Source organism: Typopeltis vanoorti, chromosome 11 (genome assembly GCF_054136105.1).
Source record: "Typopeltis vanoorti isolate ZY-2024b chromosome 11, IOZ_Tvanoo_1.0, whole genome shotgun sequence".
In the NCBI taxonomy this organism is placed as follows: Eukaryota; Metazoa; Arthropoda; class Arachnida; order Uropygi; family Thelyphonidae; genus Typopeltis; species Typopeltis vanoorti.
This window is the reverse complement of record NC_143559.1, coordinates 75,259,265-75,286,351: the sequence shown is the minus strand read 5'-3', so window position 1 is coordinate 75,286,351 and position 27,087 is coordinate 75,259,265. Positions and strand designations below refer to the sequence as shown.

General features: G+C 34.2%; 1 protein-coding gene across 1 annotated transcript in view; it reads left to right on the top strand.

Annotated features, from left to right (window-relative positions):
- Nucleotides 1-25,863, top strand: part of LOC150101751 (glycine receptor subunit alpha-4-like) — a 47,958-nt gene extending 22,095 nt beyond the window's left edge. The window contains exons 6-9 of the mRNA XM_090399903.1: nt 7,189-7,317; nt 7,499-7,857; nt 9,760-9,941; nt 25,647-25,863. Coding sequence (XP_090256029.1) covers nt 7,189-7,317; nt 7,499-7,857; nt 9,760-9,941; nt 25,647-25,863 — 887 coding nt within the window. The remainder of the gene's footprint in view (nt 1-7,188; nt 7,318-7,498; nt 7,858-9,759; nt 9,942-25,646) is intronic.
- The last annotated feature ends 1,224 nt before the right edge of the window (nt 25,864-27,087 follow it).

The window sequence follows — 27,087 nt, the reverse complement described above, 5'->3', positions numbered from 1 at the left end:
CAAGTAAAGTTTGTTTCTATTAGTTGTGAAGAAACTGAGAGATATGACATTGATAATCATTTACTATTTTTGGCAACTGAATTACCAGCTATTCATATCACAGGGAAAATTATTGCTTATCATTTAAATTCATCAATGGTAAAATTAGACTTTCAAGATTTAATCGAATTCAATAGTTTCTTTATTTTGGGACATTTACAAAAACATTTTACGAAAACTGTTTGTGTATATTTGCTGAAAAAAGAATACACAGAATATTTAGGAAGGCATGGTGTCATTTCCAGACTGACACAATATCAAATGTATAGAAGTGTGGTTACCAGTGTATCTGATTTAAAAACTCCTTTGTGTGACCAGCTATTTTGATATAATGTAACCAAGAAACAGGAGTAAAAAATTTTATTCATTGAACTCTTTGGAAAATGTTAAGGGTGTAAACTAAATATTGGGAAATATTTTTAGGTAATTACATGTTTCGAATTTTTCTCTGTGAATATACTTGTAAATAGTATTTCAGCAAAATAAAATATGTATTTGTAAACTTAAATGAACAAAGATGTGTGCTTTTGTTGTTGTGTGTTTCCAAAGTGAATTTTTTACTCAGTTATTCTGATTAGAAATTGATATTTAAATCCACAACTTTATACCTTAATGCAATTCTGTTTAATTATTGTAAAAAATCACTACTTTGAAATTAATGCCAGGAACGGGGGAAAAACAAAAAAAGTGTTGAAAACTGATATCCATGTAATTGATTATTTTAGAAATTGTTTAATGCTACCTATTGACATTGTTTGCGTTATCTGAAAGCAATTCATTCACATAATCGAAAATCCGAACTGTTAGAATTTGGTTGTTTTACAGAGAGAGACAGCAGATAATTAACCCAAAAACGTGACTTAAACTCTTAAAGTTAGGTATAGAAAAATGTTTGTACTCTCCAGATAACACATATACAAATTTTACCTTTTCCCACACAAAGTAAGATAAAAACACACCAATAGTATATCCAACAGCATGTGAAAAAAAGTCTATGAATCATCTGCGCAAAAGGTTCATTTTTGAAGGAACAGTCATGGTAGGGCATAGTAAGGGTAAACAGTACTATAAGAAAAAACCATACAGTCGAGTGATTTTGGGCTTAAGGTAATCCACTGCTGCTGCTGTATTGTGTTGTGGTGTTTTGTGTTTGGTAATGTGAAAATAATGGGTGAGCCACAAAATTTTTTGAAACTTTCTTTGTGAAAAGTTTTAATTGTTCAGAATTTTGTATCAGAATGTTAACATAAAATATAAGATCAGAGCTAATAATCAGTGAAATAATAATAATAATTATAATAAAGAACTATTTATTTGTGGTGCCAAATGAAGTAAAGTATGAAGAAGAACGAAGGAAAACGAATATGCAAAATCTACAGTGGGTGAAAAATACGAATTTTCGGTTATCATTGCTATAATTGATGTACAATTTCTTTTGAATCAGACTTCAAATTTATTTCCTAAGAAATTTGTATTTCTGATGGAATTATTGTAAGGTATGCATTGACAAAATCACCTTGTAGCTTGAAAGGATTACGTGAAAGAGTTAAAAAATAGAATTCTTGGTTAATAAAATATAACCATCAGCTGAAGTGGGAAATTGCTTCACTATCGCTGGACAAACTAAGAAATTGAATGATAGAATCAACATGCAAATATTACTCGCCAAAGGAAGAGAAAAATCAAAAACATTAACAAGGTTAATAGGAAGGCCTGTTCTTCATTTAAATGAAATTGGATGTCCAAAACGTGAAAATATAAAATGCTTTTGGAAACATAACGAAAGATTCTGTGCTTTTAATAATGCTCAGAAATATATGTATTGGTTTCAAAAAAATAAATATGCAACCCTTAATTTTACTACAGTAATAAATTCCCAAAGATCACCAAATGAAAATTAACTTTCAGATGAGAGTCACATTGTCAAAAACCAGTTGATGACAATTCCACAAGCATGGGAAGAACCTTTGAACAACAGCGCAAATTTAACAATAAGACTATTAAGGAAGAAAATAATACATTGTATTTTTCACTTTATTTATTTTCTGTATGTTACATTCAGTAAATACAATTTGTAAATGATATTTCACTCAAATAAAATGGGTAAATTTAAATGAACAAATTGGGTGTCGTTGATGTGTTATACAAATTTAAGTAAGACCATAACATTTTTTTCCATGTGAAATTTCATGCCAGCCACAAACTAACCAGAGACTTTGTTTTTTTTTTGACTCGGTGAATTAAAAGTCTTATTTGTTCATGCAAGCCCTCAAATATTTCAAGAAACTGTCAACTCTTGGAAGCAAAAGGAATAATTGGGTATTAAATTAATAATAAGAATTTTAGTGAAGAAGATTTCACCTGAAAAGTCACAATACTGTTAGAATTTGGTTATTTTACAGAGAGACATTAGATGTTTTAAACCAACATATTACTAAAACTCTTAAAAAAGGTTACTGTAGAAAAAAGGTATCATAGTGTGCAGATAAAATCAAGTGAATCAACATGCATATATCAAATAATACTCATAATTGGAAGAGAAAATAAAAAAAAACATTAACGAACTTAATAGCCAGACCCGTCCTTCATTTAAATGATACCAAATGATGGAAACAATGCTTGAATTAATTTCAAAACTTTGAAAAATCAGATGAATTTCTTGTTTGCTGTGATCATAAATATTTATTTGAAGGTAAACATTTTTTCTTTCTTTCTTTCTGAGCTAATTTTTATTTGAAATAAGAATAAATAATTGTTTATTTGTATTGGAAAGAATATCTAATATAATAATTGTGTTAAAATATATATGTAAATATCCCTACTGTGAAATAAATGTTGGGCTGAGAGAATAACAGTCAATTGAGACTAATGATAATGAGATTTACATAATTGAACTATGCAAAAAACCATAGTTCAACTTGTTTTGAAATGTCACATGGAGAAAAATCGCATGAATTATACGTAAGCACCAGTGGGAAATCATACACTATGAACATCTGTGCAAATGTGAAATCAGAAGAATAAGAGAAAAAAATACTGTATTTTTCACTTTATTTAATTTTTGTATGTTAGATTCAGTAAATACAATTTGTTAATAATATTACAGTCAAATAAAAGGTAACATAGAAATTAACAAAGTATATTGTTGGATCCTACTTCTTCTCAATCTATATTTTGGATCCAACATGATTACTATTATGATGTTCTTAACTAATTGATAAGTTGTAAGTTGATTTCTAATTCAAATATAAAGAAAATTTATATTTAAAGACTGCGCCACCTTATATCTGAATTAGTTCAAGAACTGAAGATAAACCAACTCTCATCTACCTTTCCTTTATATGTTGTTATTATATATAGTGGCCGAGTATATTTAACTTACTTAATTTACCTGCTTTTTTTCGAATATTTTATGAATGGTGCAGTAAAAGAGATTCAGGCAAAATACATCCTTTGATTAACAAAAACAAATATTTAATTTTACAATCACAAATTTTACACTTAAATTCAAATCAGTTATTAAGATATCACAAATACTTTAACTTCTCTGATAAATTCCATCATACAAACTCAGACCATTGTAAATCTGTCATCTCTATAACACAGTCTTCTTACATTTCCTTAAGTTCCAAATACGACAAAAATTGCAGTAATACCTCTTCACAAACAAACACTTTTAAATTTACACTTTAGCTAACTTTGGCAATAGTTACTGTTAGTATAAGGAAATTCTAGGATGAAACTAACACACCTCTCTGTATAGGAATATTAATGGTTGGAATGTTCTTACCGATAATCTTCTATCTTCATCTACTTATACATATACACTTTTTATAATTGTAAATACTTAAAACAGTAAACGGCACTCATTAAATAAATTCTTCTAAGCAATAACTGAATTAATCATTGGTCACAGTAGACATAAACAAATGTTGTTGCATAAAGTACTACTGATCACTCATGAAATAAGGCAACACACAATAATTCTTGAGGTTGTATATGCACAGTTGTTCATTCCTCCTGCATTCAAATAATTCTTTAGGCACTATAATTCTAAACACAGCTAACGGTAAACTTCAACTTTACAGCCTCTACTACTCTAGTAACTCTGTGCTTTATTTCAAGATTCTGTGTCCTTGACAGGTCAGCCCTGAAATTAAATCTCAACTCAAGTATTGCTAGTCTATTTAGTAGTCACTCAGCTGTCTTCCATAGCTATAATTGTCATTCTACAACTTATTAGCTAACCGCCTCTCTACTAGTAGACTTTATTTAGCTGCTTGAGTGACTTGCCAACTCGCTATTATCGCACTGTGATTCTCGAATGCCGAATGCTCCGATTCCAACCTAATGCCAATCCTCTCCTTTCTCTCTCTCTTAATTAATCTAATCTCTCTATATTTTCAGCGTTCTTCCCGTTTTATATCCATTCTTCCCGCCTAAATTATTCTCGTGATTTCTTTCTAAAACTCTTTTCAATAAACCTTCTCCTCACATGGTGTTCCAAAACTCGCACTCTCTTACTTACATGCGTCTCCATGAAAACAAAACAAAATATAATAAAATTGAGCTATTGCATAACGTTAAACTTCTACAAATAGGAATAAATAGAGAATATTTACATTTCAATTAATGCGCAGTTAAATTATCAAATACAAGTTCTTATAATATTAACATAGTAATAAATAAAATAGCTTAATAATATTTAATACAGTCTTTTCATTATTAATACATATATCTTTGAATAATTAATTAAATATTAGATAAAATTAAAGGTAGTTATATGAATATTAATTTGTAAAATAAGTTGTTTACATTAAATAATATTTACAAGTCTAGTCTTTGTGATGGAAGATCATATTGGATTCTGAAGCAAATAATAATTACTCCAATCTGTATATATTCAGAATCCAACAATATATATTACAGAGCTAATATTCATTTGAAATAAATTCCAGTTTCCTAACTACACAAAATGTAAACAAACAAACAAGCCAACTACTTTAAACAATAAGTGTATAAAATCCTTAATCAGGAATGAATAATTTTAGAATATGTGTCATAACAATCATGTGAATGCTAATCACTTAGTCATATGTAAGTATTTGAGAAACATCAAATCATGGGAAAACGATACCTTTTGAACAATACTGCAACTCATATATTACAGGATGTGATTAATACAAACAGTTGCATAGTGTGATAGAGGTCAAAAACTAAGACAGGAAATCAATGACTCATCTCCAAGAAAACGAATGGAACCAAACTGGTGGAAATCTAAACGATGTAGTCAACTATATTTTCTGGTAATTTACAGAAATATTGTTCTGTGTGAGCGTTTGTGTTGTGCTGTGGATATAAAATATAACTATTTTGGAATATTCGCATTTAGAAGAGCCATTCTGGAAAGACTGTGAGTAATTTAAATTATCATTAGAATTTCTAGAAAGAATTCCCATAGTCTTTAGATTATGAATATAGAATAAAATATGTATGAGCTATTTAAAAAAATGTGTGTTTGAGGGACACGAACATATAATTAAATAATTCAGAAAAGCCTAATCACTGCCGCCATTACGACTCTACTGTAAGAATTCCCACCCTTTAACAGGAAAGAAAATACCCCAAACACTATTGGAAAATTAGTACAGCCATCTATAGACAACCAAAGACAAAACATGACAACAATGATGGATGTGTGTCACCCTGGGAAAATTCTAAGATATCTTATCTCAAAAATATCGCCCACAATTCCATAGGCAAACCAAAACACCATGTGATATCACAGAGAGACATATGTTCCCTAGAAATTTCCAACCAAATAACGTCACGATTTTTATCTCTAAGTAATACCCACAAGGCCATAAGCGAACCAAACATATCATGTGATGTCCCTGACAGATGAGGGGGGCCCCCCACCGAAATTCCAAATATATCCAAACTTTATCTTATCACTATCTATCACCCATAATTCCATATGCAAATCATTTACTTATCTACAACTCATAACAACACACATTTAGGACACTGACATTGCTTTCCCCATTCACCCTACCCCTATTTGGTTTACAGTGTCCCACGAATCACGACACGAATGGTAATCCACTAATATCTTCCTTTTCCATTCAAAACAATAACGTCACTTATTTACAACTAACAATTACGTCACTTATCTACATCTGAAAATAACACACATACACGTCACGATTCCTTATCTTATCTTGATCTTGTCAGAAGTGTCCCACCAATCACGACACGAATCCTTATCGCTACCATCACCCATAATTCCATACGCGAAGAAAACAAACAACGTGACGTCACGCACACAGATTGTCCCCCCAGAAAAATTCCAAACATTCCAAACTCATGACGTCACACAAAGAATGAAGTCATCAAATGAACAACCAATCATGTCACGATTCCTTATCTTATCTTGATCTTGTCAGAAGTGCCCCTACTACTATTGGCGTTAATCCCAAATAACACCACCGATAACAACAACTTCAACTCAAAAGATAGTAAAACTTAATCCTTACTTATTTCTTGCAAAAAAAAAAGGAAAAAAATAAATAAAAATAAACTTTATCCCATCAATGTTATTCCCCCCCCTCCACAGTATCCAAGAAATTAGAACTTCCGTTTCATTTCACTCAAGCTGTTGCTGTACAACTGAGCAGCGCCACCTCTGTACAGATCACAAACTCGTATATTAATTGTAGAATACTGTTTTTACATTTGGAGTTATGCCAATAAGAGCCCTCTAAGAATACTTAACGTGGTACAGAAGAATGCATTTAGATCCATTGATGACTAATCTCTCGCCAATTCACATTTTATTTGATATTACAAAACTAAAATAATATTATTCAGTTTTTACAAAAATTGTGAATCGAAGGTTGCATATTCGTTACTTAATTGTTGAGAGGAATTTATTCTTTGCGTCATTTTGTGATAACGAGGAGAAGAGATTTAAATGTTTGGACAATAGAGATAATTTTTTTATGGATGAGCTCTACTTGTTTAGTTTGAAAATGAAAGCAGAATAAGAATTAATTCCTCCAGATCTCGAAAACTGCTTATTAAAATACGTGGCTAGTATTTTATAGCTATATTTATTTATTTATATTATTTTGTGATTCTGTATAACAGTGGCCCATTCCGTGGACGAACTGAAACTCAGTTGGATACAAGGAGAAGATGGCTTGATGATCTACAGTACGACAATATTGCCACAGTTCGACATCGTGAATCTCACTACAAGCGCATGTAAGGATGATCGTAAGTACTAATTATATTGTATATATGTGTGTGTGTGTGTGTGTGTGTGTGTGTGTGTGTCATCTGGTACTGTAATAATGTCGTAATTGCTTTAGCCTTTGCAAGTAACCATAATAATCATGACAGCTGTAACTGTTTTTATTTTATTTATATATTATTAAATTTATTTTTGTTACTTTAGGTATCGCTTGGAGGATTCCTTGTATTGGAGGAACGATCATCTTCAAACGGCGCGGTGGCTATTACACGATTAACGTGTACATTCCATCTATACTCATCGTTCTGATGTCCATGCTCACGTTTTGGATCCCTCCGAAGGCAGTACCTGCTCGAGTAACTCTCGGGGTGACCAGTCTGCTGACCATCATAACTAAACAGTACCAGACATACATTCCAAAAGTGTCTTACATTGTCGGCCTCAATGTTTGGCTTGCGGGTTGCATAACATTTGTCTTTTGCAGTCTTTTAGAATATGCGGTTGTGATTACTCTCGTCAGCAGAGCACAGAATAAGTTGGCAGAAAGTAAAACCAAGATAAAGGTAAGCTCGTGTTAGAAAATTGAAAAAAAAAAAAAAAAACTCTTCCAATCTCGAACTCTACTCGAATTTCTTTATCTTAAATAATATGAATCTAGGTTCGTCAGATATGACGGAGACACTTGTAAAGTTGTGAAAGTAGTAATAATTTGCCATAGCGAGCTTTTTCTACGCTTTAACGCAAACGCATTTCAAAAAACGTAGCTATCACATCTACTAATACAATCAAAATAACGTGTGAGCTTCATGGATAAGGTTGTTGGCGCATGTGCGGTACCAATGTATTATATCGTTTGTCGGTGGAAGTCACATTTAAGGGGGGGGGGGAAATGTCCCTCAGACTCAAACGTTTTTTCCTAAGTTGTAACTGAAAGATTGAAGCCCAATGTTGCAAATTAAAATAAATATAAGTCGCAAAAGACGGGCATACACAATATAGATAGGATCACAGAAGAATCAGTCACGAAACATCCGCATAATTACTCATTATTATGTACATGTGTTCTACGTGCTTTTTATGCGTCTGTGAGAGACGACCATTCAATTGATTGTCAACACGTTTCTACTCGCAAAACTTGTGAACCGCACGCAACTGAATTAACAGCCTAATATTGGGTACGTTCAACCTGATGGTCTGTCATACGTTTCCCATGGCTCCTCCTCCGTGTATTTGTCATGCCACATTTTAGGCTGCTAAAAACATACTACACATTTCAATGTGATGATCGAAATAAAACGTTTTGAAGAAGTTGTATTGAATACATTTATTTATTCATAACTTGTGAAACACTGTTCTATGGTTCAGATGTTTGTGTGTGTGCGCACGCACTTGCTTTCCACAGTCAATCATGACTGACTTCCATTAAGTATAAAACAAACTCAGAGACTACATCCTGATTTTTCGGTTGAGAAAATGTGTTGCTCTAAATATAGTTCGTAATTTAAAAGAAGAAATTCAGTTATTTCATGCGATACAAAGTTGTAGAGACTTATGTTGTCTTATGAAACGTTACGGGACACCTAGAGATATAAACAAAATACAAGGGCTTATCAAAATAAGGAAACATCTACAATTTTTTTGGAGAATTTTTTATTAATAAACTGTAGGCCCACCTCGGGCTGTTAGAACACTATGAATTCGACGTGGAATAGACTGATACAAGTTACGTACATAAGACAATGGAATTTGGGACCCTTCTTCAGGCAAAATATGTCCTAAGTGCCAGTGATGTTGAAGGCGGAAAATATGATCGAACCTCGGATTGCCTTGTCCGTTTCCATATCTAGTCATAATCTTCGATACTGTGGCTCGTGATACATGCACAATTTCTGCAGTTTTAGTTATGGCAGCTCCTGTAAGCCGCACTCAGTGTGCAAAATGTCAGACCTGAGTGACCTACAAAAAGGTATGATCAATGATCATTAAAACTTGTGAATGCAATCATTTCGAGAAAATTCATTTCACGAAGTTTTTCTCTATATGTCACAGAAACACTTGAGGGGTTACTTGCTCGCATCTCCAAACATAGATTTCTAAGGCCTGACAACAAAATATCTTTCTCAAGATTCATCCAACCCGTCTACCCCCCCCCCCTCAGTCTGTACTTTAAGCCTACTTGGTTGTATTATAGGCTTAGTTATCTTGCAGGGAGCTCCGTAGCACATGTGGCATCATGATGCCCTTTGGTTGGAAACACCTGAAAAAAAGCCATTTTCCTGCAATCGGAAGGAGGATGCCTCGACTTTTGGTAGGATGGCGTGTGAATAATTACTCCGGTGTGATATCTTCTCAAGAAAATTTGAATACGCTGACATCAAGGCCGATGATATAATTTTGAAGTCTTCAGTTATATGGTTTGCACATGGAATGGAAACCATATAACTGAAGACTTCAAAATCTTTCAGCTCTTGAAATCCAGTGGAACTGGATTTCAAGAGCTGAAGGAGATAATGGATTTAAAAGTAGACAGGCGATTAAGTTTAAGAAGACATATAAGCAAAGTAGTTAAGGGCAACTCTGAGGATTGTTGTAATGATAAGAAGTATATTGACAAGTTTCCATCAGGAAGCAAATGTTGCTATGCAAAGTAATGATCAGGTCCCACCTGGACGTATGCACATTTTGGTTACTTGAATTACGTTAGACAGACTTCGGAGGCGAATAACAAGACAGCATCAAGAGTATTGATTATGAAAACAGATCAAGGAAAAGTAATCTATAGAGCTTGGCATATGGGAGAAAACAAGTAATACGAGTGAGATTTTAAAAAATCAAGAAGAGCTTACCAGATGGATGCAGGAAACAGTTTCACTGTGTAAAGAGGTGCAAAACAAGAAGTTATATTTGGAATTTAAATAAGATTGCTTAAACAAAGGAGTACATGCTTTGCAAGGGAAAGGCGGTAAAATAGAATGAATTTCCAAAGGGGTGGTGAGTGTATCGACATTGAATGGGCTTGAGGAGTATGGTGATATCGCTGCAAATAATAATTAATAATAATAATAACACAGTTCATCATGAAAAGCATTCTGCTTCGTTTATTGGGATCTTTCTTGCAATACATTAAAAATAGTAGAAAAACCAAAACGCTGCACTTTGGTAACTGACACTTCGGTCCGTTTGTAAACTCGCTAACATTTTATTATATTCATTATCTGTTAGGTCGTCAGTTGCTATCAACATTTTATCATATTTCTTCGTGTTTAACTATTCTTTCTGCTGTTTATTATCTGTAATCATCGTTTAGATATTATTTTACACCTCCGAATCAAAAAATAAGAATAATCAAAGAAAATGTAGTGAATGATTTGCAATTGTAATTTATTGCGTAAAAAATAATTATTACAAATATGAATTAGCTTCATCTAAATATACGTATTTTGTGGATTATATAGCCATGGAAAGACATAAAACTGTAATATAAATTAAATAAAACTGTTATTTCTAAAAACATTGACAAAATTAGAATAAATTTTAACGTGGTTCGAAATATTATAATAATGCGAAAATAACTGCACAAAAATCACAAAGAGAAACAACATGATAATTAGTACTTTGTTGCATCCCCATGTGGGCATATATTTACTAACGGTTCACAGTCTTTTTTTTTTTTTTTAATCAAAACATGCCCATATGGTCTGCAGACTAGAAACAAGTTCATTATTATCGCTTGGGCAATTCTTGAATATGTTTCTTCATAATTCCCCACAAATTCTCAGTGGGATTTAAATCTAGTGAGGTTGCCGGCCAAGGAATTACGTTAATTTGCCCTTCTTTGAGCCATCTGCTAGTGGACTTTAAGTGTGACAAGAAGCTGAATCTTGCTGAAAAAGGAAATCATCATCATCACATAAATCTTCTGATGCCGGTAACATAAAATGCTTAATAATTTCTTGGTACACCTTGGAATTGACTCTTTCGTACACAACACACAGCCTACATGGACCCTCTGTGGTCATGCAAGCCCATACCATGACAGAGGTTAAAAATTCTGGTTATTAGAATATTGTCTCAATACTCTACACATGCTTGCTTGAGAACATTCAATTCCTTAGTATAAACTGTTGAGTTTGGCCTTCTTTGTGTAGAGACACCATACGAAACTTCTTAGCTTCTAATATGTCACTCGTTCGACTCATGTTTAGCAAATGATTAACTGAAATCACGCGCAAACAATTCCTCACACAGTAGTCAGTAATGCAGCTCTGAAATATACGCGATTTCTATGCTTTCTTCAAAACCAACCGGAAAAATTTGGAATATTCTAATATTTTGAACCATTAAAAATTATTCTAATTTTGTGAATGTTTTCAAATAACAGTTTTCTTATAATTTTTATTACGTTTTTAGATTTTTCCATGGTTATATAATCTACAAAGTACGTAGATTTAGATGATGTTAATTCATATTTGGTAATAATTATTTTCTACGTAAAAAAAAAAAAAAATCAGAACTGCAAATTATTCAACACATTTTCTTTGATTATTCTACTTTTTTATTCAGAGGCGTACATAATAGATATTATTTTATTTTGATTAAAATGCAAAATAATATTTATGAGTATTTAAAAATTGACATTATATATATATATATATATGTCAAAACATTATTTGTTTTGTACTTCACCAAGGTGGAACCCGAAACAATAAGTAATAATTCAGGTAAGTGGACAGAATCCCAGCCATCGCCGAAAGTTAAAGAAAAAAATGATTCAAATGAGAGCGAGTTCATCATCACGGGAGATGCCATCGACTATGTATGCAGAGTTCTGTTTCCTGTCGGGTTTATTGCCTATTGTTCCATCTACTGGGCAATGTACGTATCGAAATAAATATGCGACCATTTCAGCTTTGTAAATAATCCATGTTCTGACAGTGATGTTTTTGTATTGTAAAGAATGCGTTTGTGTATGGCAAGCGTTTCATTTGATATATAGAAACTTATTAAATCATGAATTCAATCATATAAATAAATCTATATCATTGCCGATATACTGATGTCAGATTAGTGGTATTGCCAGGTTTGATAAAATCATAAGACCCGTTCTCTGAAACACACACACACATGCAAAGTGGGTATCTGCGTTTGCATCAGCTCTTACTTTAAATAAATGAGATATTTCGGATAGAAATTTGAAGTATCATTTCTTTGAACATACCCTTGAAGATTCATTACATCTTGCAATAATGGTTTTATTCGAAAATTTAGAAAAAAACTTAAATTATGCAGAAAATGCGAAATAGAAATAGTAGTTTTATGGTTATTTAATCACATTTAAAGAGTAAATAAAACAAAAAAAAAGCAAATAAATAACATTACGTCTTTTATTCCCCAAAGTGAGAGGCGGAACTCTTAGCCTAACTAGTCACCAATACTTGAGCTCATACTATTCATGATTTCGAAGACTTCGGGACTGGAATACGGCATACATACAACTGCTACCACTTCGTAGCGGTAGATTTTCTAACTTGCGGGGTTAAAACCAGAGTTTTCAGAAGGGGGAAAACGCGTACTTGCCTGTGATAAAAGAGCAACTCATTCGGAAAATGTCTAGAAAAACTTCCTCTGTTAGAATCAAACTTATATTGGTTTTTCTTTTAGTGTTCTAGCATTATGAATCAAAAAAATTACCAAAAGGTTGGAAATTTGAGTAAAAATCCCGCATACAAAATATCATTAAGTAATTCTGTTGTATCCGGCAAAGTGACTACATTCATGAAACGTTATTAAACTAAAAAAAAAAAAAATTTAAAAAAAAACTGAATATCGAACTGACAAAATAACACAAATGAGTATTATTACTAGATTCTGAATTCACGTGTAATAATAATTCGGAGGCAACTGAAATTAATTACCATACGTCTGACAGAGTCAGTGAACCGTTCACTCGTCTTTGAAAGAATCAAATCAGCAGTTTCTTCCCCTCCCCTACTTTTTTTTTTTCTTGAATGGAAACAGTTACCAATTTTAAACCATTCGGGGAAATCTAGCTAGTTCAAAAGGAACTTTTTTCCAACAGAAGATCAGTTATCCGATCTCAAATGACTGTGGCAAGGTTTCTCTAAGGAAATTCTTTTTCTTTTTTTTTATCCTGCGGAAGGCAAACTGGCCAGAAGAAGAAGAAGAACACACTCAATTAACCTCAATTAACAGACATAACACACCGGCTTCATATTCTAAGTTGTGTCGGCAATAATTTCAAACAATCATTACAGCAGTTCAGCTTTGTTTATAAAATCTCTCTCACTCTCTCTCTCTCTCTCTGCAAATATTTTGTCTGCAGAATCTTTGCGCGCGCGCGCGCACACACACACACACACACACACACACACACACACACACACACACACACACACACACACACACAGAAAGAGATAGAGAGAGAGAGAGAGAGAATGTAGGCACTGCCTTATTTTGTGCAGATTCTGTACAACAAAAAAATAGCTACGGATGATATGCTGGCTTTACTTTTATTTCATTTTAATTAAACAACTTATCTTTTAATTATTTAATTAAATAAAATATTTAAGATTTTAAATTTAAAAAAATACTGATTAATAATTATTTTTTTTAAAAATATTTATTTTATAATTATTTTTAAGGGACATTAAATAATTTTACAGAATCATCATCATCAGTTGCATCAGTCTTGGGACTGGTAGCTCAGCAGCAATTTCCTCCATTCCGCTCTGTCATTGGCCTTTCTTCTTAACCTCCTGGTAACTCCTCAAACCCGTGCTGTCTTTGACTTGTCAAGAAAGCTTTTCCTTGGTCTACCTCTTCTTCTTTTCCCCTCTATTTTGCCTTCAGTTATTCTTTTCACAAGTCCATCATGTCGAAGTATATGTCCAAACCACCCATCCCTTCTAATTTTGATCGATTTTATTAGAGTTCTTGTTTCGTTTATCTCTCTCTCAGGATTGTTGGTATGATTTTTTTTTCTGTCCATTTTATTTTGTTCATGAGACGCCAGCACCACATTTCAAAAGCTTCCAATCTTCTTACATCTTCTCTGCCTAGAATCCAGGTTTCACATCCATACAGTGCAATGCTCCATATCAATGTCTGTACTAATTTTTTTTTTCAATTGTAGGTTGAGGTTTCCTGTTAAAATGCTTTTCATCTTAGCGAATTGGGTTTTTGCGTTGTTTATTCTGGATCTTATGTCTTCTCTTGTTCTGCCATCTTCTGTTATTAGGCTTACTAAATATTTAAAGCTTTTCACTAGTTTTATTTGTTCCCCGCTGATGTCTATATGCTTTCTATTGATAGGGATTTTGCCTATAACAATTATTTTAGTCTTATCTGATTTGATTTTCATTTTATATTTTTCAAGGTTATTATTTAGTAATTCTAGCATTGTTTTTAACGTTCTTCTGTTTTCTGCTACAAGGGCTATGTCATCAGCAAATCTTATACACATGACTTGCTCACCATTTATCTTTATGCCACTATTTATTTTATCTTTTGTAAATTTGATAAATTATTTTCCTATCCCTCAAATCTATGCCGATATTAGTTAGACAATTTAGGAGTATTTGCTGGTTTACTTTATCAAACGCTTTCTCTAAATCAAGGAAGCAAATGTAAGTATTTTGACTAAGGTCTAATCTTCTCTCTATTATTGTTCTTAAACAGAGTATTGCCTCTCTTGTTCCTTTATTCTTTCTGAATCCAAATTGGTCTTCATCCAATAGACAATCTATTTTTGAATAAATTCTATTTTGAATAATTTTTAGCAGAATTTTGCTAACATGTGGGATTAAAGCTATTGTTCTAAATTGGCTGCATTTGTTTGCATTATTCTTTTTTGGTATTATGGTTGATTTCATAAACTCCTTTGGTATTTTTCCTCTATCATAGATTTGGGCTATTAATTGATAGAGTAAGGTTTTTGTCTCATCACCTAGATTTTGTAGCAGTTCTATAGGAATATTGTCTACACCTGGACTTTTTCCCTTACTCATTTCGGACAGTGCTTTATCAAATTCTTCTCGCATTATTGGGGGTCCTAGATTATCTTCATTTTGATTTTCTATGCTGATATCAACATCAAGTTCGTCGCCATTATAGAGATTTTCAAGATAATTCTTCCATTCCATTAATATATCTTCAGATTCTATTAGTAATTTTCCATTTTCATCTTTGATGGCATTGTTTTTGCTGTTCTTATTAAATTTGAAAGTCAGTTTGTTAATTTCTTTATAGGCTTTCTCTATGTTTTCTTTTTTATATAATTCATCTATGTTATTACACTGTTCTTCCAGGTATTCTTTTTTGGCTTGTCTACATTTTCTTGTAATTTGATTTTTAAGATATTTGTATTTGGCCACATCTTCTTCTTTAACAGCATTTTTATATTTTCTTCTTTCATCCATAAGGCCAAGTATTTCATCTGTTATCCAATGTTTTCTTTTTTTTTTCTGCATTTTTCAATAATTGATTTGATGAATTTGTAATTAACTCTTTAATCATATTCCATTGGTTTTCAATATTATTCTGACTATTTATGTTTTCTGGAATGTTATGATCAGTTGTCTCTTGGTATCCTCTCTTTACTTCTTTACGCTTTAATTTTTCAAGGTTCCATCTTATTGGTTTGTATCTTTGGATTTGTTTCCTATGTTTCAGTTCTGTTTTCATTAAGACAAGATTATGGTCACTACTAATGTCGGCACCTGGATAGCTTTTGCATTATTTTTATTTGGTTTCTGTATCTTTTCTTGACCAATATATAATCCCTTTGATATCTATTTGAATCCCCAGGTGCTTTCCAGGTGTATCTTCTTCTTTTGGAACTTGAAATAGTGTATTTGCTATAACTAACTGTTTTTGTGTACAAAATTCTATTAATTGCTTTCCTCTTTCATTCCTACGTCCAAGACCAAATCTTCCTGAAACATTATCATTGCTCTCTTCTCCCACTATAGCATTCCAATCTATCTCCCATTATTATTGTATTGTCTCTGTCTTTAAAGCTGCTCCAGATTTCTTCTGTTTCTTCATCGCTATGTTGTGATGTTGGCATGTAGACCATTATAATATTGAGGTTTACTGGTTCATTTTGAATGCTTATCGCCATGATTCTGTCACTATAGTTTTAAAGAATAGTAGATGTTAATTATTAAAACAGAACTTCCCAAAAACATGTTATGGGAAGCTCCGACGGCATCATTGGTTCTTCGCCAACTTTTCGAAAACAATTCTCTTAACAAATTTCTGCATTTTTTCACCAGATAATTCCTTGATACAATTCAGAATGACACATTGAACAAACAGCGGGTTGCATATCACAGAAAAATATCTTCGAGCGCAGTGTTTATATGATAGAATTTCAGCTAATATTTATAATTTGTTTTAAATTCTGACTGCTGCAGAGAAATATAACGCGGGACATGTAATTTTCAAAATGTTCCACATTAACAAAAATGTGTCCAAATATAATTAGGGAATGTGACGGGAAAAGAGAGTTTTTTCGAAAGTAAATACATTCTGTATTCTGTCACAAACTGTACATGAAAATCTGAAACGTAACATTTAATATATTCATTAAAAAACATAAGGGGATGAAGCTCTCCTGTTAAGGATGATCCCAAACTCGACATGACCTTTCAGGTCATTTTCAAATTCTGATGAGATTATGTTTTAAACTTTATCAGTTTTTACAGGTGTTGAATGCACTGTGTTGTACAGTACAGACTAGACCATTGATGGCGAACCTATGACACGCGTGTCAGCACTGACACACTTGAGGATTTCAGGTGACACACCTTGGATGTTGAAAAATATTGGTATTCTGATGAAAAAACTAATTTCAGTAATTTCAGTTAATTAAATTAATTGTATAATATGAATTCATAGATTGTATATCAATGTCCTATTAAATAAATAGCCTAATATGATATGTATAAGTTACCATCTATGATTAAGTAGTTAAATTTATAATGCATGTAGGCAAGTGGCACATCAACAACGTCAATAGTTAAAAAAAAAAAAAAAGATGTTTGACACACCTGTGTAAAAAGGTTCGCCATCACTGGACTAGACTAAGAAATGGTCTATGCTGCCATCTGACGGTCAAGTAAGGAAGCGACAGAAAACAATTGAAATATGGTAAGTCAACGCTATACAACTATACATCCAAGAGCCAAATATAGATGAAGGCTACGAAACTTTAAAAAAATCATCTAAGGTAAATTAGCTGATGGATAATTGAAAAAAATAAAATTCATTACAGATGTAATTTTAATTATAATAGTCATGTACAATGAATTTTTAATGAAAATTTAGTTTTTAAACAAATTTCAAAGGTTACTCATAAAATCAATACTTAATGATAGCATTATGGACGAAACTGAAAGCTGAGATTGAGATTGAAAGCCTTGGAATGCTGAGAATGAAGGCTGCCAAAGAAGGGTATAAGGGCTAGATTTTTCTCTCAGAGGGTGATGCGTGATGGGAATGGATTGCATTAGATGTTGTGAGTGTAAGCAGTGTGAATAAATTTAAGAATAAGTATGATAGCTGGTTTGTGTAGTATGTGGCCTCCCTCGATGAGTCTCTGACTCCTTGGAGGTCTCTGGTAATAATAATAATAATAATGAACTACTGAATGCTTCAAGTACTTTTTATGCTCACGTCGACAGTTGTGGTGATTCGATTCGACGTATCTGTTCAAGCTTAGTGTCCTCGATACAATATACATTTAATAATGTATTGAACAAATATAACTTATCATTAACCACGGACTCACATAGCAAACGAAAACGAATCAGATAGCAAACCAAATAATAGAATACGTGCTACTGATTGTCGCCTGCCTAAAGTCAAGTAAAGAGCTACTTTTCCGAAAACAGATTCACGAATGATACTGACTCTGCGATTAAGTACAACTTGCCTACTGCTTTTAGCATTTTTTAATGCAAAAGAATCTGACATACTATCGTAGTATTTAATTTATTATCTCCAATTATGAATAAAATTTGTATTTATTTATAGACCACTTTTATGAGCGGGACGTAGCCTACGGCCGTCAGTTGGGCATGCTGGTACACATTACACAAAAAGAAGTGTTCGGGTGAAATGGCTGCGGGAAGGGAACTGACGGAGTTTGAAAGAGGCGTTATGCCAGGATGCATTCTGCAAGCCTATCTCTTCAACAAATTGGACCATCCCAGGTCCATAGTCAGTGATACCATACTGAGATGGAAGCCCAGGGAGTCAACTACAAGTGATATCCGTAGTGGACGACCCACCACTCACCGAACGTGACTGTATGTTGTTTCGAATAATAATATGTAAAAACCGCATTCGTCGGCCGACACGGTAATTGCAGAGTTCCGGGCATCGACTGGAACATGCATCTGCACAAAAGACATTCAGAACCGAGGTTCACATCGATTCCTACCATGGGTTTCCATGGTAGAAATCGCAATATGCAAGCCCCACATTAGCCGAATCAACATGCAGCATCGTCTTCAGTGGTACAAAAATCATGTACAGCGGAACGTGGAAACTTGGAAAGCTGTGTTATGGAGCGGCGGCGAATCACGCTACATCCTCTACCAAGCAGATGTCCAGTAGATGTTTCTTACCAGAGTGTGTAACCCAAACTATGAAATTCGAAGGTAGCGGTGTGATGGTATGGTTCTGTTTTTTCTGGAATGGCCTCTGACCTGGATTTGTGATGCCACGAATATTAAATTCCGAGAGGTATATATCTGAACATTCTGGAAAAATGCAATACTTCCTATTTTGTGGTTTCTATGGAAATGACCATTGCTCTCTCTCAGTCACCACACCGGACTGGATTCCACAGAGCCCTAAGCTCAACCCTACTGAACATCTGTGGGATGAACTGGAGCGTCGGGTGAGCGTTACATTCATAACATAATATTGGGTTGACTTTCACATCCAGTTTATCCTGGCACAAACACACTACTTACGAGGGTGGTGTGAAAAGTTCTAGGCCTCGACCATAAATGGCAACACTGTCGAGAAGATTTTTTTTCTAAGTTGGTACATCTGTCATAAGCATCCACGTGAAACTGCAGCTCATTCTATCAAGTAGTTTGTTTTATACAGCTGCCTGACGCAAAGGTGTTGTCTGTATGCCTTGAAATGGATAAAATTGAGTATCGTGCGGTTATAAAATTCTTTGTAAAAGAAGGTTTAACGCCAAAAGAAATTCATTCGAGTTCATAAACGTTTATGAGCACTTTTCTTCCTTTGTTTTCGACAATTAAGAAATAGGCTGCCGAGTTTAAACGTGGCCGTACCAACTTTGAAGATAATCTACGTGAAGGACGTCCAAAAAGTGTAACAACACCAGAAATCATTCATCAAGTGCACGATATGGTATTGAATGACCGAAGAGTCAAAGTGCGTGAAATTGCTGAGACTATAGGCATTTCCAAAGAACGTGTAGGATATATTTTGCATGAAGAATTGCAAATGAAAAAGCTTTGTGCAAGATGGGTGCCGCGCTTGCTCACAGCAGATCAAAAACGCACTCGCATAAAAATCTCTGAACAGTGCTTGGAGCGTTTAACAAGAATAAAACTGATTTTGTGGGTCGATTTATTACTATAGATGAGACTTGGATTTACCATTACACACCAGAATTCAAACAGCAGTCAAAACAGTAGACAGAAGCAGGTTGTTCAGCGCCAAAGAAGACAAAGTCGGTTCCATCAGCAGGAAAGGTCATTGCATCGGTGTTTTGGGATGCTAAAGACATTTTGTTTATTAATTATGTTGAAAAGGGTAAAACAATAACCGGGGAACATTATTCCGCTCTTTTAACCAGACTAAACGAAAAAATTTGTGAGAAAAGATCCGGTTTGCAGAAGGAAAAAAAAACCATCTTTCATCAGGATAATGCACCTGCCCACAAAGGTGGCAATGGGAAAATTATTGATGGATCTACACCATGAATTGTTGGAACATCCACCCTATTCCCCAGATTTGGCTCCCTCTGACTTCTATCTCTGCCCCAAACTAAAACTCTTCCTCGCTGGTCAGCGTTTTTCTTCGAATCAAGAAGTGATTGCAGCTGTAGAGGGGTATTTTGTGGATTTTACTGAGAACTACTACAGGGATGGGATAATGGCGCTGGAGTAATACGATGGGATAAATGTACCGTATTAGTCTTAAGGGAGATTATGTTGAAAAATAAAAATAATTTTGAAATTATAAATTTCTTGTTTTCATTGTTAGGTCGAGAACGTTTCAGTCCACCCTCGTACATTGCCTCCTTAGCCTCTTAAGAGCTTGGTATTCTTTTCCGTTCTAAACATTACTTTTCTTCCTCTCAACTTCTAACACTTTATAAGTCTCAGATCCGTCGAATTTTGGAGTACTGTTCCCACATTTGGGGTGGAGCACCCAATAGTTCCCTATGTATTCTTGATGATATTCAGAAGAGGAAAATCTGCTTATTAGATGATCTCTTTCCCTCATAGACTCCCTTCATTCACTTTATACCATAGGTGCTTTGCTTCAGCGCTATGCCTTTTCTATAGGCACTTTCACTGGCATTACTCGCCTAGAACTACTGCTATCATTCTTCCACTTTCTTCTAACCACAGAAGAACAAGGCCACTATTCAACACCCATACACTGTCCAGGCCTAAACACACCAAACTAACTTCTCATCAACTTCCTTCATTTCATCCACCTCTATTCTTTGGAACAATCTTCCCCCCCCCCCATACCGTTTTTCCCACTGAGAACAACCTCCCATTCTTTAAGAAAGGTATCAACAGACTACGTAACTCCTTAATCACTTACCCATACATGGCACTGTAGTGTTATAAGTCTTGTGATAAACCAACATTGTTATTAAATTTACCTTATTCTTCGAAAATCTTTTTTCTTTTTTTTTTTAAGCGTTTCGTCTTTCGGTTTTTTATATACTTTTATATATTAGTTTTTAATACCAATCTAATGCGTAAATTGTCAGTGCATGTACTGGTAACTGATAAAAGATAAAGAACTTATTGGCATTTGATTTCTTAACAGTGGATTGTAATACACAGGGACAACCGGAGGAAGAACACATTCCTAAAGAACAGTCGCAAAGGGAATAAGTGAATAAAAACACAAAAACAGGTTGGGGAGACTCTGCAGGAATGTCGATTACTTGCTGTTTATTTAAGGTTTAATGGAAAATGGAGGAATGATGTTGCCGGTTCCATCAAACAGTACTTATGGACAAAGACTTTTCTGTGAAAACGAATGGGACAGTTAAGAAAGGAAGGAATGGTGAATGAACTGCTTTATGATCAGAATCGATGATTTTAAAGTATTATGTAAGCCACTCGAAATGTAGACACAGCGTTCCTAGTTTACGATGGTTTTGAGAAGAGTAAGTGTATACTTATATGCAGCAGGTTAAATAACCTGCTGCATGTAAGAGAAAGGGCAACTTTAGGCTAAGGCAGCTATAATGTTTATGTTCGTGTTAATATGAATCTCAGATATCAGAAGATATCAGTATTATCACAGGTAATGGCAGAGGAAGAGACATCTTTCCTTGTGAGAAGCAAAACTAGACAATTACCGTAATGTTAGCCAAATAAGAAAGAGAACCACATAGCATATTCTCATTAGCGAAACCATACTTAGGATTTGCCATAATTGAAAGACCATATTGATGCATAGGCAATGATTAAAGGCATTATAAGGCGGGATAGATTATTATTATTATTTCCATACTGAATGTACAGAGTTCATAGTCAAAAATAGCAAGAAACATAGAATGAAACAGAAAGAAACAAAGAATTCATTGGAGCTTATACAATATAAGAAACATAAATCTAAGAAGACTCCCCTCTCATTTTTTACCGTTTCTAGTTTAATTATTGCTTGCTGGATAAAAGATTCCCTTTATGATCGAAAGTGGTAGGAAAATCCACAATATTGATTACTATCAGTCGGTGAAGAAATTGGCTGCTGATAGATTTTTTCATTATTTTCAAATGATTGAATGGAAATAAGAGCTGTGGAACGACATTTCGACGGTAAAGAGTAGTTCCTCTTAAGAATAACCTACACGCTGATTAACTTCCAAGACAAGTAGATGTCGGTGAAAATAAGAATTTAAATAAAATAAAAAAACAAACAAAATAGGAGCCAATTGTGATGTGGAGCACAGATAGTAAGATGTCACCAGAACCAGAAGATGTATCGGATGAAGAGTGGACAAGATTGTTTTTCTAGCAAAGGTGTGGATTACAGCCATGATAGGAGTGATCCGTCTATGACTCGATGAAAGAGTTGAAGGAGAGGCGGGCGTCAGAAGATCAGTTTCCTTAGGCGATTGTTGCAGCAGAAGAGATGGGAGCGATTTCGAAAGCATTTGCAGTGGATTTACAAAGAACCAGAAGACGGAAATACCACTGCTTTTTTCTTTTCTTGTTTTTTGTTTAGATGTTATTTAATAAACCAAAATTTGGGCAAAGAATGAGAGAATTTAGCTTGAAATAAGGAATGGAAGTCATTGGGGAAAAATGTTATTACAGTAACTCGAATTTGAACGTGCTTGCATCAAAAGGATAGAAAACATCAATCTTTATATTAGGAAGAGAGAAATAAAAATTACTGAGACCGTCCCATTTGTTGACGTGACTTGAAAACAGAATGGGAGCGGCAGTAAAGAGGAAGCTTCATAGAAAAAAAGGGAAAAAATGACGATGATGAGTCATTTGTTATCGCTAAAACATACAAGTGTTCTCAGGAAAAGCAAGTTTATCCAGAAGGAGAGGGAAAAATCCTCTACTTTCATCAGAGGCTAGTCTACATCACCGCCACCCACGAAAAACGTTTCTTAACCCAGTTTCGAGAGCCGCTATCAGAGACCAACTGACACGAATAATGAGTTGAAAAGTCGCTAAGGTAGGGCCTAACGTCTTCATGTTTTAATAAAATCAATAATTATAAACTGTTATCTTTGAATAGGACATTTTTCAGAATGTGATCTATCTTAATATTTTCACTTCCTTAGAGTTAATCCATAAGAAATGCCTTTAATTTAAATCCAAAGAGAAGGAACAAAGTAAAATGATACAATACACTGATGGTTAAATACAGATGAAAGCATACACATGACAACTAAGGATTGGTTGAAAAACGAACATATAACCTGGATTATCTGGGATTCTTATTGCACAATATAAAATGCACACCGATACCTGTGACTTAATGATTTTATTGCATTAACGTACAATTCAGTATAATTTTATTTTATTTTAAATGCAATGGTTTCTCTCTTTCTCTCTCAGCTGGCGCATAAAAGTATTAGTTAGAGAGAGAGAGAGAGAGAGAGAGAGAGAGAGAAAATCAAACTTTTGAATTCCTAAAATTTAATGCAGTCGACAGAACCTCGAATGTAAACATTCAAAGATTCCGAATTCTGGACTAAACAAAATTAACGTAATGACTGCTACTACAAACTCGATTTCGACTGCTATCTTAATGAGAAAGATTTTTTGTGTATATGAAGACTGTGGAACCTATGGTTTTCCAAGTTGTTCTCAGACTATATTAATGACTATTTCTGAAACTGTTTCACCTTTCCTTACGCTGTAGAAACTGCCCTTAACAAGTTAAAATTAAATACTTATTATGGCATGTCGGTGATTAAAAATAACAAACACAAATTATGATCTACTTGCAGTTATATCCGAAAGAAGTAAAACTGATTTACTGGAATTCAAGGTTAATATTTCTTTAAGAAATGCTTAAAGAAAACCACATATATTTGGAGCAAGGGTATAAAAAATGATATTCTTTGTTTATTTATCTATTTAAAAAAAAAAAATCCAAAACATCCCAAGAATAAAAGAGGACAAATTAAAGCTCTAACCGAAGGTGAAATAATTATTCCCATCCAATTATCGTTCCTTCAGATGTTTTCCATAGAAGGAAAGTCTCTTAAAAACCCATCAAAGACCGGGATCGGTGAGGTCAGTTCGTTAACAACTGTTGTTGACTAACCGGTCCATCCCTCACCTTCTAGTAACCTTCGTCATTCTTCGTTAGGCGGGGTTGATCATCGAAAAAGTGTCCTGGTGACGTAACCTAATAGCTAGAGACCCTCCTTAATTATTGGATACGATCTGACATGTGGTACAGTCCAATTAATAATATCGAAAACTTTAGAAATTATTTCGTGGGGTCAGCACACCAGGGGGAATTACAAGGGTGGTAGTTTGGTGTCGTTCACCTGTCCACGTGACCCGAGCACCTTGAACCAGAGGTAACTGCTTGACACTAATTTAACAACCTGCTGTCAACATCAGGGGGCCACTTCATTATTACCCGGATTTGAACTTCATCCAACAGTTTTGGGAAACCTCCTTGATCAGACACTGGGTGAGAAGTAATCACCGTGGTGTCAAATGAAAATAAATTTGACTCGATGTATTTTTCTAATATTTGATACCCAAGTGGCACCGTAGGATGCGGGTTTACTCAGCAGGGACGGAACTGGATTGGAGTTCGTTGTATAAGTTTAGATTTTCTTCACAACAAATACCCCTCCCCCCCTAAGAATGTAAACCAATGCAGTCTGATAATTGAAAAACGAATTCGAATTATCTTTTCCTTAACGGGGCAACATGGACCGGTGCAATAATGATTCAAAATACCTGACTCATATTACTACGAATTGGTAAAGGCTATGTATGTCTATCATGGTCAAGTAACTTGCCTTCGTATTATCCTAATTAATACTATGGTAGGGGGGGGGGTTTAATTATATCTACATCTGCTGTATTTATCAATTTCTTAGATTCTCCGATCGAAGAATCTAAGCAATTGATAAGAGATTCAAACCCAGATCTTTTCAACCAAAGGGCATCATCGTCGTTATTGAATTAAGGATACTATGCCACGTTTTCGGGATAACTATAAAAAGCGCTTGAAAATCGTTTCGGATGAACTGGACTGTTGACTGCGGGCCACACCAGTGCGTCTAACAACGGTACATTGCTAATTATTATCAAGTAAGAGATTCATAATTAAAAAAGGGAAGAAAACTGATAGACTGCAAAGCATGAGATCTCAGTGTAATACCATTACAGTCCAAAGAAAAAAATATTTCTAATTTTCTTTAGAAGTGTAACGTCATCCGATCTATTACATCGATGCACCATTAAGAATCGAAAGGAAAATTTTTATTTTTCAAATAGAATTTTTTGGATTTTTTAAAAAAATTTCTTTTCAACTCTGACTACATTATATGTAGTCAGAAATAATTACAATACTATTAATACTTACGTATTAATAGTATTATAAAAGAAGCAAAGTGTTTTTCTGTAATATTCGATAGCACCCCTGATATTTCTCATAAGGATCAAACGAGCCAAATTTTAGGCTACGTTATGATCGATGAAAATAAAGTGAAGGTTGTGGATTCATTTGTTGATTTCATTGAAACAAAAGGTGAAACCCCCCGAAAATATTTCAACTATGATTTTGCAAAAATTAGAAAACGATGGAATTAATATTCAGAATTGTAGAGGACAAGCATATGATAATGCTGCTGTGATGGCTGGTCGACATACTGGCGTTCAGGGATGCATCAAGGAAATTAATGGAAAGGCAGAATTTGTCGCATGTACAAGTCACTCGCTGAATTTGGCGGGTGTACATGCAGCTTCTGTTGCTGTGAATTCTGTTATCTTTTTTTTGGAACTGTGGAGCGTTTGTTCACGTTTTTTTTCCCCTCAACCTATCGCTTGGATATTCTGACTTCAGTCATTGGTCAAAGTGTCAAGCGTGTAGTAGAAACTCGGTGGAGTGCACAGGGAGATGCTGCGAGTGTTGTAAAAAAATTACTCGAAAATCTTATGTGCTGTAGAACATTTAATTGGTGAAGAAGAAAATAGAGTTACCAGGTCAGGTTACAAGGCGTGCTGCTTGTTGGGTTACAATCGTTGTCCTTCCTGCTTGGCCAGTGGGAATCCGTCCTTCTAGAAATTAACGACACACAAATGTACCTCCAAACCAAAGGATTAAACATACAACAATGTGACATAAACCTCGAGGCTTTAAAGCATTTTTAACTGAAAATAGGGATGAAATGGTTAACAATTCAATAGCTTACGCCAAAGAAATGTGTGATGATCTGGGGATAGTCATGGATCGTCAGTATAGAAAGAAGAAACTGATGGCAGGTGAAGAATCACGAGATGCTGAATTGTCATACGAAACTGAGTTGAGGAGAGAAATGTTTTTTTTACTGGACAGAGTGATCCAAGAAGTCACCATGTCATTTCAACAGCTTTCATGTTCTTGCTTAAAAATATGCCTAATGGTGTGAACAACAGATGATTTCCCATTCAACAAAAATCAGAAGGAGAAAAATATAATAATAATAATATCCATAGAATCTTTTGAATGATAAATGCGAATGTCAACTAAATCATGATCACGATGACATTAATAAGGAAAAGTTCCTCGTTGAGAGAAAAATACCTCAGAGTTTTATTTCCGTTTGCTGCTACGCAAGACGAAACAGAGACATGGAAGGACGGTCCCCCCTTGAACTTTTGTAGTTTATTCTCAAATATAGTCTCGAGAACTGAGTTCCAGATATTGTAATACTACTGCAAATTTTCCTCACAAGCGTATCAAAAGTTTGGAAATGACTCCATTCTTTCGAGGGATTCTATGATCCTTATCTTCTCAAGTTTTCGAGAAGAGACGGCTCAGAAATGTTGCATTCT